A 20,093-nucleotide genomic window follows, 5' to 3' on the forward strand; every position below is an offset into this window, starting at 1 on the left:
AGACCATGACCTGAGCTGAAGGCAGACGCTTAACCGACTGAACCACCCCCGTTTCTTTTTTTCTTATCAAGATAAACACCCAGAGTTTCCTTGGCATCTCCCCAAGAATAAGAAGGGGAAGAAGGCAGGTCTTCCACAGCACCTGTCCCAGGTAGTTTCCTCCAGGCATCCCTGCTAGTGAGTCCCACCTCTGTGTCCTGGACTTCCCCCTGGGGCCAGGGCTATCATTTGTAGAGAGCCCCATGGGGACCCTGGCTGGTTCCCTCCATCTTTCCCCAGTTGCTTTCTCTGTTGAGCAAAGTCTCTGAGCTTTTGCAGCAGTCGGCACCAAGAGAAGGCTCCAAGGCCATCCCACTTCCTCCCTCCAGCCTCTCCACCCCTCCTGCTTCCATCCTCATACTGGGGCAGGACAAAGGACTCCCCACTGCAAGTGCCAGGAAACCAGCTCAACCAGCAGAAAATAGACTGACATCATTGTCCTGTGTAGCTGGGACTCACTGTGGAGTTGCTCCTGGCTTCAGGCAGACACCAGGGGCTCAGGGCAGTTGCTTGGTCTCTGGCTCTGCCGACCACGTTCTCACCCACTTGGTAGAACCGTACCCCAGCCCGTGGAGCTGGGGAAAGTGACTTTTCACAGAGCCAGACCGGTGACATCCCAGCTCAGAAACCTTGGCCGTGTAAGGGAGGCCTGTCTCCTGAGTCTGACATCAGTCCTGGGGAAGGATTCTGTTTGGTTCTGCTCAGGATGCAGGTGCAGTGCTGGACTCCACGAAGGCCAGGCTGGGTTGGGCACTCCCTCCTATGACCTGGGGTGAGAAATGAGCAGGCTGATAAATGGTGGGTTTCCAGATCCCTCCACATGCTCAATGTTGGCTTGAGTGTTTATTCACCCTTCAAGACCTGGATATAAAAAGCATTCACGACAAATTCACTTACCTGGAAGCCTACTCTTTCTTGCTGATATATACCCCATGCCTAACCTGGTGCCTGACACATAGAGTGAATTACTTAAAAATAGGTTGAACGAGGGACTGAAAAGCCACCATGATTTGTCTATTTTGCAAAATACAGGATTGTCCCCTCCAGTGAAGACTGGCCCCTTTCTTTGAGGCTGTCAGGTGCTGCTTCTGTGGAATTCAATCTGAAGTGAATTCTTTAAAGGAAGTAGGAGAAATGCCTTGTCTTTTTCTTTTTCAGCTTGTTTTCCAGGAAAGTGTTGAAATCTGCAGTGGGTGAAAGAATATATTTTGAATTCACTTTAAAAAAATATCATAAAGGAAAAAGTCAGTGTCTTTAAAATCAAGGCTTCCTAAAAAAAGAGATCATGTGCTTTGGTGTATTGTGAGTGATATAATTCTGATTTCCTTGGGGCAAGGTGACCAAGAGAAGGCATGAGAAAGGCTCCAAGAGATCCTGGTCCTGCCCAGCATCGAGGTGGGCCTGCACTTCCAGAGGCCTGGCTGCAGGTGCACTAGATGTGGGAGGCGCACATCTGGATCCTACAGCCTGGAAGCCACAGCTGACCTTTCCTGGGCCCCCTACAGATGGCCACATCTGCATGGCCATGCATTCATCTGGTCACTAAGGATTTATTGAGCACCTACTATATTACATGGCCTGTGCTGTGCTCTGGAGAGGCCACAGGGAACTGCCACGACAGTGCATACCCTCTTGGAATTTGAGGGAGGTGGGCAGGGCTTGGTGGCTGTGGTAATGACCTTGGCCTTACTGAACATCAATGTGAAGCCAGGGGAGTGTTTTAAATGAGAGGGTGGCACCAGGCTGTGTTGTACAAGCCCCCCAGAGGGGCTGCAATGGCAGTAAAGCCATTTTGTGGGTGGCTCCATTTCCTCCCTCCCTCTCTGTTAGACTTCCAGCCACACTTGCTCTTTTCTAAACCAGACCTATGCCATCTTGCTTGCTCGGCACCTCACCCAGTCTCTCCACGTGGAATTTGTAGCATCTCTTTCCCACGTTTCTGCCAGTTACACTAGCATTTTCTTTCCAGATTTGTAGAAATACCATCCTCCTCCGCCAGCTGGCCCTTGACCAAGTGGATCTCCGTCGTCCCACTGTGAGAGCCATGTGTTTTCAAGCTTGTCGAGCCATGTGGCCGCACCAGTTCTGGGCAAGCCACTGTGTGTATGGTGCGCTGGCCAGTCACGTGGGCTGAGGACAGCTGCCTGGACTCACACTTGCCTTTGCTGCCTCCCAGCTGTGCGACCTCCCACCAAGGGCTCTGTCTCTCAGGCCTCCATTTCCCCATCTGCCGGGTGGAGACAATGATCTCTGTGAGGATGGCTGGGAGGAGTCATAGAGTCAGCCTGAAGTAAATGCTCAGAACAGCTCTGGGCACACAGAAGATCTCCAGAAACATCTCTGATTATCATCACGGGACAAACAGCACATGCCTGGGGCATCTGAACATTTTTGGCAAGAATGTGATGTTTCAAAACAGACATTGTATCCTGTCATTGTGAGAAAACTCAGGAGTCCATTGGACTTCCTGATCCTTGCTTAATGGTTAGGGTTGTTTTTATTTACAGTGACATCTCAGTGCTTAGAGCCACTAAGGGACCCCATGGGGCTCTGTAGGGTTCTAGGCCCTCTGTATTCATCTCTCCTGTCCCCTCATCTCACAGAGCGGACCCTGGACTCAGGGTGGTGAAGGGGCGGTTGTTCTAGGCCAATCAGGGAGAGGATAGCAGGACAGCGCTCTTAACTCCTGGTTCCCACCTCAGAGTGGATGCATCTCCCCAACCCCCCCCCCCCACCGCAGGCAGTAAGAAACTCCTGAACAGAAGGTAGTTCCTTCTCTCTCTCTCTCTCTGCTGCACTTCCCTGAATAGGTATTCAGGCCTCTGGAAGGGGGCTCAATTACCCAATTTGGGGGAGCCACTGGGCACACGGAGCACATGGCTTCCCACACTATGGACACACCAAGTCCCAGAAGAACTCTGTGGCAGGTCTCAGCCAAAGAATCCTCCAGCCCAGGGTGACCTCACTGGCCTCACGGGGAGGGCCCTGGTAGGTCCTTGCTCACCCCAAGGTTTATGTAACATTATCTTTCCCAATCGTCCTCAAAGCCAGGCTATGACATAAGCAAATGTGCGCCTTTGTCTGTCCTGGTGACTGGCTGGCTGGCGGGTATTTCTGGAGCATAAGCTTCGCGCCAGGCATTTGCGTGCATTATTCACCGAATTACGCTCACCGTCCTCCTGGGGTAGCGTTTGCCACTGCATTTTTTTTTTTAAGATTTTATTTATTTATTTGACAGAGAGAGAGAGACAGCCAGCGAGAGAGGGAACACAAGCAGGGGGAGTGGGAGAGGAAGAAGCAGGCTCCCAGCAGAGCAGGGAGCCCGGTGCGGGGCTCGATCCTGGGAAAGGACCCTGGGAAGGCAGACGCTTAACGACTGAGCCACCCAGGTACCCCATGCCGTTACATTTTAAAAACAGAGATGCAAAATACATATTATCAAATTTCTCATTTTAAGTGTGTAATTCAGTGGGTTTTAGTAAGTTCAGAAGATTGTGCAACCATCCCCACTATTTAATTCAAAAACACTCTCATCAGCCCAGAAGAAACCCCTATGCCCATTAACTATCATTCCCTGTTCTCAGACCCCTCCTGGCCTGGCTCTGCCTTCTGTCTCCATGAATTTCCCTATTCTGGACATTTCATACAGAAGGAATTGTACAACATGTGGCCTTTTGTGACTGCTTTCTTTCACTTAGCCTTGTGGCTTTAAGGTTCATCCACACCGTAGCACCTATCAGGACCTCATTCCTTCTGTGGCTCAGTAAGACCCCATTGTCTGGATAGACCACATTCATAAAATCCATTTTCTGTTGACGGACATTTGGGTTGCTTCCACTTTTTGACTATTGTGAATAAATGCTGCTATAAATACTTGTGTGCAAGTTTTCGTGGGAACGTATGTTTTCGATTCTGTTGGGTGTACATGTGGGTGTGGAATGGTTGCACGTACGACATGTCCGTGTTTAAGCATTGGTGTGCCCACCAGACGGTCTTCAGAGCGGCCGCACCATCTGGCTTTCCCACCAGTGGTATGTGAGCATTCTGATTCTCCGCAGTCCTCGCCGGCACTTACTACTGTCCTTCTTTGACGGTAGCCACCCCAGGGGGTTTGGAGAAGCATCTCCTTGTGGTTTTGATTTTGCATTTTCTATGCAAATGATTGTGAGTAGCTTTTTATGTGTTCATTGGCCATTTGTCTATTTTGAAGAAATATCTTTGTTTATCCTTTGCCCATTTTATTTTATTTTTTGTCTTTAAAGATTTATGGTTTATTTATTTATTTTTGAGAGAGAGAGAGCGCAAGTGAGCAAGGGGAGAGGGGCAGAGGGAGAGGGAGAGGGAAACACAAGCAGACTCGGAGCTGAGCGCAGAGCCTGACAGGGAGCTCGGTCTCAGGACACTGAGATCATGGCCTGAGCCAAAACCAAGAGTTGGAGGCTTAACTGACTCCACCACAGAGTTGCCCCTACTTTATTTTTTTAAAAGGTTTATTTATTTATTTGAGAGAGAGAGAGAGAGAGCATGTGGGGGGGGCAGGGCAGAGGGAGAGAGAGAGAACCTCCAGCAGACTCCCCGCTGAGCACGGAGCTCCATCTCACCACCCTGAGATCACAACCTGGGCTGAAACCAAGCGCCGCCGGAGGCCAGCGACTGAGCTACCCAGGTGCCCCCTCCTTTGCCCATATTAAATTTGGGTTGTTGGTCCCTTGATTGTTTTTTGTTTTTTAGGTTTTTTTTTAAATAATATTTTTTATTATGTTAGTCACCATACAGTACATCCCTGGTTTTTGATGTAAAGTTCCATGATTCATGACTTGCGTATAACACCCAGTGCACCATGCAATACGTGCCCTCCTTACTACCCATCACCGGCCTATCCCGATCCCCCGCCCCCCTGCCCTCTGATGCACTCAGTTTGTTTCCCAGAGTCCATAGTCTCTCATGGTTCATTCCCCTTTCTGTTTACCCGTCCTTCATTCTTCCCTTTCTTCTCCTACCGATCTTCCTACTTATGTTCCATAAATGAGTGAAACCATATAATAATTGTCTTTCTCTGCTTGACTTATTTCACTTAGCATTATCTCCTCCAGTGCGTCTTGATTGTTAAATTGTGCCTGAGTCCACAGGGGAAACTGAGGCTCAGAAAGGAGATGCGACTGGGCCAAGGACACTGGGCTCATAAGCAGGTTGGCACTGGTAACTGGGTTGCTGTCTACCTCCTAGTCTAGAAGGTCAGGGGTCACCCTCTCTCTTTCCAGATGAGTGGCCTCCTGCCTCCAGTTTGGACCCACCCCCAGGGCTCCCCAGGTCCTGTCCTTGCATTTAAAGCAGTACAGCCCCACAGGCGGGGTGTGGGCTGGAAAGACAGGGGAACAGCTTCTGAGGAACCAAGCCAGTCCTCTTTCCCCCTCCGAATCACGCGGACCCAGCTGACGTGGCCCCAGGGAAGAGGGGACAGCCCAGGCCTGTGGTCGGGGAGCCTATTTATACTGGCTGGGCCATGTTGCAAGCCCTTCCTGCTGGCGAGAGGGACGTCACTGGGCGCTGACCTCACCAGAAACGCTGACGCATCTTCCCCTCATGCTTTGCTCGGTTGGCTAGCTGGGTCTCCTCACCTTGGGGCCACTCCCTGTCCTCCTGCACATCACTGTCCCCTCCCACCGAGCTCTGGACACTCCCCCATCGTCCGCACTCCCTGCAGCCCTCCAACCATGCCCTCTTGCAAGCTGTTATGGGCAGAATTTTATCCCTTTAATTCTTGTGTTGAAGCCCAAACCCCACAGTCCCCCAGAACGAGGCTGCATTTGGAGATAGGGTCCTCAAAGAGGTAAGGTACAATGAGGTCATGGTGGGGGGCCCTAATCCAATATGACTGGTGTCCTTCTATGAAGAGGAGTTTAGGACAGACGCACAGACTGGGGGACAGCCATGTGAGGAGACAGCGAGAAGGCAGCCATCTACGAGCCAAGGAGAGACGCTGAGGATATTATCAATCCTGCTGACCCCTCAGTCTTAGACTTCTAGCTCCAGGATGGCGCAAACATACGTTTCTGTTGTTTAAGACTTCTGGTCTGTGCTCCGTTGTTAAGGCAGCCCGAGCTAACGACTATCTAAGCCCTCTTTGCTGTTGGCAGCCGTGGGCCCTGGGGCCAGCTCACCACACCTCGGTTAGCTGCATGCTCCGAGCACGGTCTTTCAGACTCGAGAGCCCGGGCTGGGGTGCCCCCTCTTCTTAACTGTTTCCACCCAGGGTAATGCAGGGACGGGAAAGTAAAGGCGTGTAGCTTTCCCCCGAGGGTGGAGGGTGGTCTGCAGTCGCCGAGAGGGGCAGGACGCTCTCCTGCCGGATGTGGTTCTCCAGCCCAGAGCCGGGCGCTGAGCTTCTCAGTTTCCTCATTCAAGGGAGCCAAAGCATCCCTTCCCCGGGCGCTCTCCCCTTCAGGCCTGTTGCAAGATGAGATCAGGGATATGAAATGAAGAAGGATCCAGGCTTGGCATGGGCCCCAGGAAATGGTCTTGTGGGGGTGGGCACTGAGACAAGGAATTGAGCAGAAGCGATGTTCTCAGGAGGAGAATCCAGAACTGGCCCTTGGGGGTGGCAATGGTGCGTGTGGTGAGCACCATGCTGGGGTGCCAGGGAGTGGGTGGGAGGTGAGGAACAGCCTCCTGGGCGTGGGAGGGGGTCTGGTTTTGCCCGCTACAGGATCCTCAGCACTTGGGAGTGGCTGGCTCAGAGCAAGGCCAAATAGAAGTTCGTTGAACAAATAAATGAGTAATGGTGAACGTGTCTGCAGAAGAGAGAGCAGGTGGGAACAACCCTGCTGGTCAGGACAGGTGTCGGGGACAGCAATGGACAGGAGGGTGTCCAGCCCTCCCCCTTTCTGGCCACCTCAGCTCTCCCTGTCCAGGCTCCACAGGCCGAAAGCTTTCCCCAGCTGGCAGCTTCCAGGGGTCCCACCCAGGTTCCCCGGGCTTCTGAGGCCCTCCTCCCCATCAGGCTCCTGAGGGTGCAGGACAAGGGCCCTCTTCCAGGCCTGGTAGATATGCTGGGGCGGCCTCTCCGCCTTCCCGTCTGCCCTGGCCCCGGCCTCACTTGACCCTAAGCAGAGTAACAGGTTGACTAGAGAGGCGTGGTCTCCAGGGCTCCTTCACTCTGACGTTCAGATGTCTGCGAGAAGCACAGGACCAACCCACAATCTCTGTCTTTCAGAGAAAGTGAAACCTGGTCCCCAACCGTCACCACGGTGACTCCCCCACCCTGGCTTTGCCTCTGAGCTCACAGCTTCCCCATCTCCTCCACCCCCCACACTACCCCTCAATAGCGAGTACTTGGAATTAGACTTTCATCTTTCTTTTTTCCTTCAAAGGACTTTTGCCTTTTATGTCCATGACAGCCGCAGCGCTACAAGCCTGGAGGAGGAAACGCTTTTTGAATCCTCATTTTACAGGTGGGGCCACTGAGGCCCAGAAACGTTAAGTGACTTGCTTCTGGTCACACAGAATGTCAGCAGCCTTGAACCCTAATTTCCTGCATCTCTTGTTCCCCCCCGCCCCCCAGAGGACCCTGTCTGTAAAGAAAGGGCCTGGCTGCAGGCAATGGGCCTGGCATAAGGAAGCCTGCTTGCAAGGGGAGTGCATGATGGGAGAAAGGAGATGGCTGGGAGCCCCGGTGGGGGATGCAGGTCCTGGGGCCAGAACCACAATCTCGGGGCTGCCAGCCTGGGTCTGGCTCTGTGCCCAGAGCCCGGTGGTTTCTGCTCACAGATGTCCCAACAGCCCCGGCAGGAGGGCGGGAAGGGCACTCAAAAAGGAAGATGTCTCGCTCCCCTCAGCCCCAAACCACAGTGGCTTGTGAGGCCAATGGCTCCTGAACCAAGCCTGGCCTGCGGGCCCTCCAAGGACCCAGTTGGCACACTCTCCCCTCCAACTTAGGCACAGCTCCCTGTAGATGGCGCGGACCCCCTTGCTCCCTGCTCACCCCAGGAAGGCTGAGGCTGCGGTTTGCATCATCCTTGGGCGTGGGGCTGACCTCGAAGAGCAAAGAACGAATTCGAAGAAAATGGGAGGGGGAGCAGGCATGCCACCGCACCCAGCGCCCATTGGTCGCCCGTGGAAACATGGTTTCCCATGTTCCCAGAAGGCCTGCCCTTCCCCCCCTCCCCACCCACCTCACGAGGTGTTGGCCAATCGCCCTGGCGGGCATAAAGTGGCTGCTAGCCCACAGGGCTCCCAGCCAGGAGGTGTCACCCCCAGCAGGCGCCGGCCGGAGCTCGGGCACCCAGCATGCAGGCACAGCTTTTGCGGAGGACCCTGCCCAGTAAGTACTTCCTTCCTCTCCACCAGCACCCACTTGCTGTGCCCATGGGCACCAGTGGGGAGCAGGGGCACCTTCTGTCCTCTGGGAGATGGGAAGGCCAGGCACCAGAAGGATGCTGAGAAGGGGAGAGAGCCAGGAGATCAGGCAAAGAAAGTGGTCCACTGAGAGCACAGCATCTTCACAGGGTACAGAAGGAGTATCTCTGGAAGCCTTCGAAGGGGAGCTGATTTAGAGGCAACTGTGGGAGCAAGAGAATCAGGGAAGGGGATAGATTGAGGGAGAAGGCAGGGAAGCAGGAGAGAGGTGGGTGATGTGCTGGGCTGAGAAGGAAGCTGCGGAAGCCGAGCAGGAAAGCAGCATGATGTCTGGAGGGGCAGTGAGGCCTCTTTCTCGGTCTGGGATGGATAGACACAGTCTGCCAGGCCCGGGTCCCTGGAGCCCACACAGGCACACAGCACACATAGCCACACCCACAGGGTGACGTGCACACAGAGGCACGTGATGTCATTCCGAGCCCTCAATCTCACCAAGCCGGGAACCCCCACATGCAGCCCGGGCCCCAGGGTGGACGGGGCACAATGCTTGTGTGCAGCCAGTTCGTTCCTCTTGCCTCACGCAGACCCGGACACGCAGCCATAGACACCCTAGTCCCACATGCATGCAGCGCTCACGCGGACCCCCCGCCCAAGCCCGGTCGCAGGTACCTGGGGAGATAGTAGGAGCGCCTATGGTCTCAGTGCCTGGGTGGCCAGGCCTCAGCTGTACCCAGCAGCGTCTTCCCCAAGGGGCTGAACAGTTCTTAGGAAGGGAACATGGTGTCACTGGCTTCCGGGCCATTGCGCCACAGGCCCCTTCCGACCACATGGCTGCCGGTTCCTGGGGAGTGGGTGTGGGGAGGCTGCGGAGCAGTAACCGTGCCCCCCCACCCCAAACAGGCTGGCTCGCAGCACCCCCAGTGGGCCTGACAGAAGTAGCTCTTAATGGAGAGAAGAGGAAGGTGCTGGCATTGTGTGACCTGGGCAAGCCCTTCCCCTCAGTGCCTTGATTTTCCTGGCAGTAGAATGGGGCTATGGTCTAGAGGATCCCACACATCCTTTGCAGACAGAACCTTCCTTGGCCAGGCAGCTGCTCTTAATTGTGCAGACAGAGCTCCAGGCACCAGGCTGCTCCCAGGCTGAGCGTACCTGCACAGAGGGCCAGGGTCTGTGACAGGGGGCCCAGGATCCTGGCCCGGAGGTCTTGCAGACAGCAGTCCCACCCGGGCTGCCCTGTGTCAGATCCTGAGGTGGGTGAGATTGGCAGGCACAGGAACTCCTCTCAAGGGCCTGCTTGGTGAAGGGCAGTCACCGTTTGGGGTGCTGGGCAGTGACTCACTGGGGAGGTGATGGTGGCCCCAGCAGGTGCTCCAGTGCCTCTTCAGTGCCCAGCTCCACCCTGGATGGCCCGAAGCCTGAGACGATGGGCAATGCCCTCTGAGGCCCTCAGAAGTGCCCTCCCCTCTGAAAGTCGCCGACCTCCCCTAGTCAGGTGACCCCCTTCCTTTCTCTGTCCCAGGTCTGGTCCTTGGACTCCTGTTCCTGAGCACGCCGGCCATGGGCATCTGTTTGGACAAGTACCAAGAGCTGTTTGGGCAGCTCCAGAAGCAGACGGATATCATGCAGTGCACCAGCTTGCTCCTGGACCCCTATGTGAGCCGCCTGGCCCCTGTGGCACCTGACTCTCAGAGAGCAGCAGGCCTAGGGCAGGAGTGAGCCCACAGAGGATGAGGCCCAGCTCCCATTCACGCAGCCCCCACTCGATATGGGGCAGGTGGGGAAACCAAGTCTCTGAGTTATTCCAGGGCCGCACTGAACTCTCTGGGCCTGACTCTGAAACACCAAGGAGGTGCGAGAGGTTTCCCAGCTCCTCCCGGCCCTCAGATGTGGCATAGAGATGTGGCAGTGACCCAAACAGAGTCCTGCCCTCCCGAAGCCCACAGTTACACTCCCTGCACCACAGTCACTGCCTGGGCAGTCGCCCCAGCCAGCCCCCCAGCATCCTTCTGTCCCTGCCTGCAGACACCGGGGAGTCCTCACCCCTCTCTGGCCTCAGTTTCTGTATCTGTACAATGGGAGGATTGGAAGGGGTGCACGAGGTCCAGCATTCCAAGGCAGACCAGAGCAGATTTGTGTGCGTGTGTGTGTGTGTGTGTGTGCGTGTGTACGCACGCGCAGTGGCTCTAGCGCTCATGCCCGGCTTCTCCTTTCCCTCCAGATCAAAAGCCAAGGCCTGGACAAGGATGGACTGAAGGAGCACTGCCGGGAGCGCCCGGGGGCCTTCCCCAGCAAAGACGCCCTGCAGCGGCTGAGCAAGAGGGAATTCCTGCGCACCCTCCACACCATGCTGGGCAGCATTCTGCACAGACTGACTGCCCTGCAGCGGGATGTCCCCAAGGCCCAGGACTTGGAGACGCTGAATAGGGCAAAGCAGAACATTCGCGGGTTCAGGAACAACATCCACTGCATGGCCCGGCTGCTTCCAGACTCCTCGGAGACAACGGAGCCCACTCCCGCAGTCCCGGCGACATCTCCGTCGCCCACCCCCACCTCAGACACCTTTCAGCGCAGGCTAGAGGGCTGCAGGTTCCTGCACGGCTATCACCGCTTCATGCACTCCGTGGGGCAGGTGTTCCAAGAGTGGGGGGAGAGCCCGAGTCGGAGACGGAGACACAGCCCCCACGGGGGCCTGCGGAAGGGGGTCCGCAGGCTGCAACTGTCCAGGAGGAACAAGAGACTCCCACCCAGGGGGCAGCTGCCCCGGTAGCCTTAGGGGCGCCCCCGGCAGATAAAGGATCCACAGGTACTCTGTAGGATGACATCTCCCCGGGGCCTCCAAACCTGCTCCCCTCTGTTTCCTCCCTCTCAGAAGTGCACTTTAAGGGGTGGGAGCCAGGCAGGCCCCTCTACCTTCTCCGGGCTGGGAGGGTCGGGTCAGGCCATTGAGCCCCTAGCCCTGAGTTCCCCAGTCTCGGTGGGGTGGCCGGGTCATGCCACGCGGGGCCAACTTTCCATTGATTCAGGGGTCTGATGACACAGGCTGACTCATGGCCAGACTGACTGCCCCCCCTGCTATGCTCGCCAGAAGCCTGCTGGCCCTTCCCTCTCATGACTTGCAGGGCTGTTGCCCCCAGACTTCCTCCTTTCCATGGTGGCATGGTTCCGAGGGGGAGGTCAGGGCCTGAGCTGGCCTCCTATGCCTCATTGCCAGTCTCAGGCCAGACACCTGTACATCTGGGTGACCTCACTTTAGGCAGCTATGACAGGGGCAGAGTGTTGTAGGAGCACTGATCTGGGGGTGGGGGGAGTCTAAGAATAGGGCTCGGGTCCCAGCTCAACCCCTAACTCACTGTGTGGCCTCAGGCAGGCCACTTTACCTCTCTGGACCTCAGTTTTCTCTTTGTGATTCAAGGGAGTTGGTGTAAAGCCCTCTCTGCTTGCCAGTCGCTGGGATTCGACGACATAGAGTGGCTATCAAATGCAGTGCAAATGGACATGACCTGAAGACTTGAGTTCTCTGTAGACCTACTGCCTGGAAGGGCGGGGTGTTGGGTCCCGGCTGCGGGCTGCTCCCCCTGGTGGTGCATCATGAAATTTTCTCATGCTGAAACAATGGTTCTGGAGGGGGGCCCAGAAGCTGCTGGGCCAATTCTTTGGAGGGATATGACTAATTTATCGATTTTTATCAGTTTTTATCTGTTTCCTATTTATAAGGCTTATTTATGATGTATATTTAATGTTAATATTGTGCCAACATATATTTAAAACTTGCCTGGTTTCTAAAGCCCCTGTGTCTCTCTGTTGCCTTGTGGGAAAGGATATGGGGGAGTCTGACGGATTGGAGAGATGGGCGCTCTGACTGTGGGGTGTCTCAAACACAGACAGGGCATTTATCCTGTCTGGATATGACTCCCTTGAGATGCTAGGGGCTAAGGGTGTTGGGGAGGGAGGAAAGCTGGAGCTGTGGGCCCCTGTGGGTGTGCGGCTGGGAGTCCATGTGCTGATGTGGGTTCTGTGAAATAGACAAGATACTGACAAATCCTGCCTCAGATGTGGCCTGTGACCTGCTGTGTCCTTGAACCTGCTTCCTGAGGGGCCCCAGGGGGTAGGAATTCCACCTGGCCACCAGAAAACTGGGATCCCTCCTGATGCTCAGAGCCCCACCTTTTCTTTAATTTTGAAATTTCTTAATGCATAAAAAGAACATCCCAGAAACAGAACTGGCATTGACTTAACACCGAAGCACTATATAAAGGTGTCCCTCCCCACTTAGTAAATAGGGATATAGTATAAACAGATGTGAAAAAGGGTGAACACTTGAGGATTAAATGCAAACCCTGAAGTCGTACGCAGGATGATGTTGTATATATGCCGATGAAAGCTAAGGCAGCAGCTACAAAGGAAGAGTTAACAGAAGTGGATGAACTTGACCTGGATCCGTCCCTGGATCCTCCACCCCACCTCCTGGGACTGGGGGCCAAGACGGGAATAGGACTTAACATCAGGGGTGGAGGAGAGCTTTGTGCGGGACTCTCTGCAATAGATATGATCCACTTTGCAGATGAGAAGACTGAGTCTTAGGGAGACTGAGCGACCTGCGCATATCCTCAGAGCAAATTTACGGGGAGGGCGGGCATGTGTTGAATTCAGGTCCTTTAGATGCCAGGGCGGGAGCATCTTCTGTTACCCTTGTTGGCCTCTGTAACTTGGCCAACAATGTCACTGGGGCCCTGAGGGCACAGAGTTACTAGGCTAGGGGGCAGACAGGCAACGGACACACAGAAGAACCAACAGGACATTGCAGTATGAGCTCGGCAAAGACTAATCCGGGGTGATGTAACAGGGTGAGACACGCAGGCAACAGGGGTGGTCAGGGTGACATCTGGAAGAGGTGAAGCCTCTTCGTCCACTCCGAAACCAGAATGACGCAGAGGAGAAGGGGCGGGGCCTCCAGGTGGTGGGACTGGCTAGGGCAAAGTCTCCAAGCATTTCAAGGATCAGCACATAGCGAGTGCGGGGCATCACTGATTTATCAAACAGGTCCAGAGAGGTGAGGTGTCTTACTCAAGATCACAGAGGGAACTCCAGTGCAGAACTCCAGGCCCTGACTCGCAACCAGCAGTCTTCCCGGGCAGTGGCCCAATGTAATCCAGGTGATTTACCAAGTACCTAGTGAGGAACTTCCCACTGTCCCCCACTGGGCTCTCCCTTGCTTTCAAGGCTCCTGCCACACAGGCCACCTTTTGTCTCTTGATATGCCCAGGGCTCCCTCTACCATGAGGCCTCTGCCTATGCTGTTCCCTCTATCTGGAACACAGTTCCCTGTCTTTTTGATCAGTGCATCTTCAGCGGTCCAGCAACTTGGTTATTCTCTGAAAACTGTCTTATTGTCAGGCCCTCCCCCGCTGCAGTGTTTTACCATCTGCCTCCCTCACTGGCCTGGAATTTGCCAAGGATGGAGACGGCAGCTGCTTCCCCCTGCTCCATTCCAGCACCCGGCACAGTGCCTGCACCCAGGAGGAGCTCGGCGAGGAGTGGGACAGGTGGCGCCCTGAAGGGAGTCAAAGAGCTGAGCAGCATGCCCTACCCCAGCATGGGGGTGGGGGGCTTTCCTGAGGCTGAGCTGCTGGGAAGCTGTGGGTGGGAGGTGGGAGGTGGCAGATGCTGAAAACCAGGCACGCTCGGTTCTCAGAGCGGAAGGGGAGTTGGTGCTGCGTTGGGGCGTGCGGTTGCCCACGGAGTGAGCAGAGGTTGGTCTGTGGAGGAAGAGCTGGGAAGCCCAGGGGGCCACCCCCCCGCCCCCGCCTGGGCCCCTTGCCAGCCCCCTACTCTGTGGATGAGCCCCAGGAGAGGTGTCTGGCTTCGAGCTGGAGCAGCACCCGCCCTGTAGGAGGCAGATCAAGGAGCTCCAGAATCTGGGGAGGGAGTCTCAGGGGTCCCACCTCTGGGGACTTGTCACCTCTACTCTGTGCCCTAATGAGACCACAACCGCGGGTGCCCCCAGACTGCCATCTCCAGCCTGGCGCTCTCCCAAGCCTACAGACCCAACTACTAGGAACTGGGAGCTGGAAGCCCTGTGGATACCTCAGGCCAAGGTCACCCCCACCCCACACCTGATTTCTGCTTCCTATTTGCCCCCACAGAAGTTCCAGAATCCCAGTCCTCACCTTCTCCTCTCTCAACCTCTCCTCTCCCCATTGATCACAATGCCCCGTCCCATGGTTTCTCCCACATCCTGTCTCAGGCACATGCCTCCCTCTCTCCTGACGGCCAGCCAGGTCCTGGCTCCCTCGACATGGTCAAAAATCCCACTGCTACCGTATCTTGTATCTTCCACTCACAAGCCTTCAGAGACTCCCTCCAGTCCTACTGCCGTGGCACCACTTGCAAACCCCTCATCGTATGTCACATGCCAGGCCCCTGCACTCATGCCCGGCCAGCTTTGCCAGCTCATGTCTGTGTTTGATCCATGCTCTGCTGCCCCCCCCAACCCATCCAGGCATCCCGACCTCCCTGAAGCCTTCCTTTTCCCACCCCCAGCCTGCTACCCTCCCCCCTGAGCCCTAGTGCAAATGCCCCCCCTCTTCAATTCCCCCATCCAGAGGTGCCTCTGGGCTTTTCGGGGGCTACAGGGGGCTGCCCGCGGGGCCTCATTTCTGGAGTCGGCATCTAGAATCAGAATAAGCTTTCTCTGATCACCCCAGTGAGATTGGGGTTCCGACGAGCATCTGCTGTGACAGGCAGTGGGGCGGGGCTCAAATATTGCTTTTGGGTCACAGGGAGCGTTTTCCCTGGAGTGGTGGGACCTTGTGAGCAGGACATAGTGGATCCTTCCTCCCTAGTGGTTGTGTGAGGGGACAAAGTGACCCCGGGCCCGGCTAAGCAGGCACAGGCTCAGGAAGATAAAAGGGTTCTGGCCTTGCTGCGGGCATCGACTCAAAGCCGGCTTTTCTTTTTCTTAAGTTTTTCAAGGTGACAGTCAGCCCCTCAGTCAACTGCATATAACACACAGGGATGGAAAGGGGGCCCAGAGGGCAGGGAAACTGCTGGGAAAAGGCAGGGTGGGGGTGCCCGGAGCTCACTATCTCTCCGCAAAACAAACTCAGGGCTTGCAAACGGCAGAGCACGGTCTTTGGCCTCCATGACCTTCGCTGTCCACAACTGTCAATGTGACTCTTCCCCCATTCTCGAGAGATGAGAAAATACTCGAGAGTCAAGCAAAATGAGTTCAAACCCCAGTTACCCTGCCCTTAAACCTGTGTGACCTCTCAAGCTGAGCCTCAGTTTCTCCCTCTGTACAATGGGCTAACTTGCCCCGCCTCCCTGGCTGTAAGATTTCCCAGGAGACAACACACACACACACACACACACACACACACACACACACACACACAGCGCTGTTTCAGCGTTATCATAAGCTATCACTGAGCAGGCGCACAAGCAACGTTCTCTTTATTTTCTCTCTCATTTTCTCTTCCTTATTGGTTTTCTTCCCAGCTTCTCTCTCATTGTCCCTGTCCCCTTGCCCTCCTACCCTCCACACCAAGCCTGCGACCCCAAGTGCACACGGAACCCCTTGTCCATGCTGAGGCAAGGCTCACAGTCTACGGTCAGCGTTGGGGAGGCCTTCTGCTTGGCCAGCCCCACTCCCTGCTTCCTGGGGCGGCCCCAAGGGCTGGGCTCCGCTCCCTGGCGCGGGGAGGGGCGAAGGTCTCCCAGGGAGGTGGGTTGGGCAGGTGGGGCCCCGAAGCCTGTGGAGGAGGGCCAACCAGATGGGCCAGGTGACTCCGGGGTTCTGAGGTAAGTGCCAGGGCAGCGCGGGGTGGCTTGGGGGGCCACTGTGTCCGGGCGGGGGGCGGCTGCAGCCCTGTGACTGTCCTGGGAACCGGGACAAGGGGCATGGCCCTGGTGCACACGGCTTGTGGGAGGTCTGAGTCAAAACACCTAAGGCCGACCCCGGCCGGTCATGTGGAGGGCTGCTCAGTCATCGCCTTATGCTGGCCTGGGTCACACAGGCAGGCTGGGTGCGGCCCAGTCAGTTGTGACTCAGGTCCCAACGGCCTTGCCACGCAGCGCTGGGTAGGGGTGCTGGGCACAGGGTCGCCCCCTCCCCACCCCGAGCCCCACTTTACCCCTCGGCCACCCCGAAGACCCGGCCCCACCTGTCAGGAGCACTCTGACCAGGAGCGTGGGGTTCTCTGCGCCTGTTGCACCCAGCCCTTCAGCCAGGGGGTGGGGTGGAAGTGGGGGGAGCCTCAGGGCCACCCGGCACTTGACGGGAAGTCAAGTGGGGGGCAGTGTGAGGAGCTGGCTCCAGAGAAGATTCAGCAGGAGAGGAAAGCAGAGGGGGCCTGGCCCTGAAGTCGACGGTATCCCACTGAAGATCTGGAAAACACCTGCGAGACTCCAGAGGGTCCTGTGCGGGCACAGACCACGGTAGGCCTCCCTGACGGGACAGGGCTGGGGGGTAGCTGCCAGCCCCTGAATTTATCCTCAACACTGGCAAATCCTCCAGCGTCTGGGTGGGGGGGGGGTACCTGGTGGCCCACACGGTTCTCCAAGCCTCGGTCTTCTCAGCTGTGTAACGGAGTGGTAGGACATTCCCTGCCCATCTCACCAAGGGTGTTGACGAAAAGTGGACAGACCAGATGCGAAAGCGTCATGGGTCACTAAGGGGTTAAAAATCACAGAAGAGCAGAGGAGAGAGATCTAGATGGAGAGGCCAGAATCCTGGCATTGCATGATCCCAGAGGGGTCACCCTCTCTGGGGTGAGGGTGGGGGGGTCTTGATTCTTGGATTCCCAGGGGTCCCTCGAGTTCCCTTTACCCCAGAGCAAGTAGAGTGTCTGGGTCTGTGGCAGCCTAGCCTTTCCTCACATGCAGATGTGGCAGGTGGAGGGTCCCTGTCCCTCTAGAAGGGGCTGTGGTGGGTCATGGGGTGGCCCCTGCCTGCCTGTTTTGGGGAGAAGGGCAGGGGCCTTTACCAAAGTGAAGTCCTTCATGGGAGGCTCTAGGGTGTGTGGTCAGTCAAGGTCATGGCCCCTACACTTTTGACCTTGGGCTAGGACAGGACTCGACCACTCTGCTCTGTTCACTCTGTAAGATGGGCCTAATTGTGGAAGCCCCAGCTCACAAGGCCATGGTGAAGAAAAAGGAAAAACGTAACGGAAGTCTGTGCAGAGCCTGGCACCCCAGGAGGGGGCACGTTGGCACAAATATCCCGAGAAGGGGCTGGACCCCAATCTAGCCATCAGCAGTTCCTGACTGCGGAGAAGCTTCCGGGATGGCGGGGACATTGTACCCAGGGCCTGTCCCAGGTGGGAACTAGGTGGTCCTGGGGCCTGAAGTGGGTGGGAAGGGGCGGTGGTCTCCCCAACTCCCTCCTTCCAGGTCTCTAGCTGGTGGAGGCGCGCAGCCCCCACCCCAGCTCACTGAGTGCGGTCCTTGGCGCCCCCTTGCGGCCGGTCCTCAGGGCTGTCCCTTTCCCTACCCCAGTAGGTGGTGAGCCAGGCCGAGGCCCCTCCGGGACCCCTCCGGGACCCCTCCGGGACCCCTCCGCGTGTCGGCTTTCTCTGCCTGGGCCAATGGCCTCTGCCTACCCTCCATTCCGAGCCTCGGGCATCCCCGCCCACTTCCTCAATCCCCAAACCAGCCCTGCCCAGCCCTGGGGGAGGCACTGGCCGAGCCGCGCCGGCCTGGGGCTTGGTGGTGCGGTGGCCGAGGCGGCTGCCCCTCGCTGGGCAGTGGGGGGCGCTGCAGCCCGCGGCTTGGAGCGGACCTCAGCGGCTGGGCTTGGGAGAACGCAGGGCCTCGAGCTGCGCACCTAGCCCTCAGCCTTGCTGGGCCCAGCTTTCCAGGGCAACAGGAAGGCTTTCTCTCTCCTCCACGATCAGACCCCAAAGTCCACACCTCGAAAAGCCTTTTCTAGATCCTTGGAGACTGGTGGCCTTCTCGACCTGTTTTACAGCTGGGGAAACCAAGACTCCAAGAAGCTTCCTTCTGGAATTTTCACAGCTAATGGGGACTAAAACTCAGGGTTCCTGACCCCCTGTTTGGGAGTCAAAGTGAGGCAAGCAGTCCACATGCTGTTGGGGAATGTGCCACTAATTTGCTTGTGGCCTGTGGCCTTGGAAAAGCGACTTCCCTTCTCTGGGTCCCACCTGTGAAATTTTAACAGCGAGGTTAATATCAGTAACTCGGGCACACCCTCCAGACGGTGTTGCTACCTTTCTGGGCTGATAACATCGATCGCATTTTGTAGACGTCTGAGTGACCAGGCCCCCTGTCTGAGGGCCACAGCTCGTGTCAGACCTACGGCCGGGTCTGTGGTCTGGCTGATGGCTGAGCCCACCTAGTTCCCCTCCACACCCCCAATCTCATCTTCTCAACATATTCCCTTTACAAGTGGGGACCCTGAGGCCAAGAAAGGCCATGACGGTCTCTAAGTTCCCTCCTTCCCCCCAGACCTCTTGGGAGGTAAGTGGTCTCTCAGAAGGGAGTGTAAGGATGGGGAACTACAGGCCACCATCCTCCTGTGACGGTCCCCTGCTGGCCACCCACTGGCCAGAGTGGTTGTGGGAGCTCCTGGCTGCTGAGGGGCTGGCGGGGATACCGGCACTCCAGACAGCCCACTGTGATTCCGGGCCAGGCCCGGTCCCACCCAGAAAGGGAGGAAGCGGAAACGGGGTCCAGGGGTGGGGCAGGGGGTGGAAGGGGCCCCGCTGGGCAGGAGATCAGAGCAGGATTGCGTCATGGAGTCCTGTGGTTGATAAGCAGCTGAGTGGCCAGCCCAAGCAGAAGGAGGGGCTCCCTGGGGGAAAACTCATCCTGGGGACCCCCATATCCCCTGCTGCCAGTGAGCCCGGCCCATCCTGGCTCTTATTGTAGGGAGGCTGTAGAGGTGTGGGGGGATATGGGGTAGAGAACTGGCTCCGTCACACCCTGTGTGACCTTGGGCAAACATTCAACTCTCTGAGCCTCAGTTTCCAAGTCTGTGAAACAGGATTTAAAAGCCTCCCTTGGAGGTGAGGGCTAGGACTGGAGATAACAAGTGGCTCTAGGCAGCACTTTGCAATGGTTTGCTTTGGGGGACATGGGTGCGAGAGAGGCCCCTGATGGCCTTTGGGGTTTGCAGTGTGCCAGCCATGTGTCCCAGAAAGGGCGGGAAGCAGGGCTGCAGTGGCCCAAAGGAGCAGGGTTTGTGGGAGACAGGCATCATTTCCAGGTTGCCTGAGACAGGCAGGGGGAGGCCTGGCTGCCTCCTCCCTGCTCCCCACAAGCTGCTCCCCTACCTGGTCCTATCCCTCCCCTGACTGCAGGGAGCTCCCCCTGTCTTCTTTTCCCAGGGAAGAGAATGGTCCAACCCCAACTGGGCCTCGTTCCCTCCATCCTCCCCACCCACTGGGAGGGGGCCACTCTACTCTCTCCATCTTATCACCTCCTACCCACCATCCTTAGTCCCTACAGGCGCTGAGGGACAGTCTGGAGAGAGGGCCTGCTTGCCTCCCTGACATCATCTCTGGGGTCAGGTCGGGGTGGCTCCAGTAAGCCTGACTCTGGAGGGAGGCTGGGCCCCACTTCTGGCTGGCCAGTTTCAGGCTGAGTGGGTCCCCAGGGCTGCTTCCTGTTCTGTTTATTGCCTCTGAGTTCAGGAAATCATTGAGTGAAACATCCTCCCCCATCCCCCACCCCCCCACCCA

General features: G+C 56.7%; 2 protein-coding genes and 1 long non-coding RNA gene across 5 annotated transcripts in view; 2 read left to right on the forward strand and 1 right to left on the reverse strand.

Annotated features, from left to right (window-relative positions):
* Nucleotides 1–5,771: 5,771 nt before the first annotated feature.
* Nucleotides 5,772–9,257, reverse strand: LOC117795220. The gene is made up of 2 exons (XR_004619108.1): nt 9,064–9,257; nt 5,772–6,486 (listed from the first exon to the last, which is right to left on the reverse strand). It is a non-coding gene; the product is annotated as an uncharacterized LOC117795220 (long non-coding RNA).
* Nucleotides 8,224–13,937, forward strand: OSM (oncostatin M). 3 transcript variants are annotated; one of them, XR_004619107.1, is made up of 5 exons: nt 8,224–8,359; nt 9,914–10,047; nt 10,613–11,197; nt 13,435–13,547; nt 13,789–13,937. XR_004619107.1 is itself a non-coding variant. In XM_019795669.2 (4 exons), the coding sequence occupies exons 1-3, from the start codon at nt 8,326–8,328 to the stop codon at nt 11,159–11,161; spliced, it is 717 nt and encodes a 238-aa protein (XP_019651228.1). In that variant the 5' UTR covers nt 8,224–8,325; the 3' UTR covers nt 11,162–11,197; nt 11,807–12,178. The 3 variants fall into 3 exon arrangements, 2 of the variants coding, with proteins under 2 accessions (XP_019651228.1, XP_002915617.1); XM_019795669.2 differs by lacking the exons at nt 13,435–13,547; nt 13,789–13,937 and adding an exon at nt 11,807–12,178; XM_002915571.4 differs by lacking the exons at nt 13,435–13,547; nt 13,789–13,937 and having other exon boundaries at nt 10,613–12,178.
* Nucleotides 13,938–15,899: 1,962 nt separating this feature from the next.
* Nucleotides 15,900–20,093, forward strand: part of LIF (LIF interleukin 6 family cytokine) — a 17,176-nt gene continuing 12,982 nt past the window's right edge. Inside the window, exon 1 of the mRNA XM_011220187.3 lies at nt 15,900–16,830. The gene's annotated coding sequence lies outside the window, so the exon portion shown is untranslated. The remainder of the gene's footprint in view (nt 16,831–20,093) is intronic.

The sequence above is a fragment of the Ailuropoda melanoleuca genome, chromosome 12 (genome assembly GCF_002007445.2).
Source record: "Ailuropoda melanoleuca isolate Jingjing chromosome 12, ASM200744v2, whole genome shotgun sequence".
In the NCBI taxonomy this organism is placed as follows: Eukaryota; Metazoa; Chordata; class Mammalia; order Carnivora; family Ursidae; genus Ailuropoda; species Ailuropoda melanoleuca.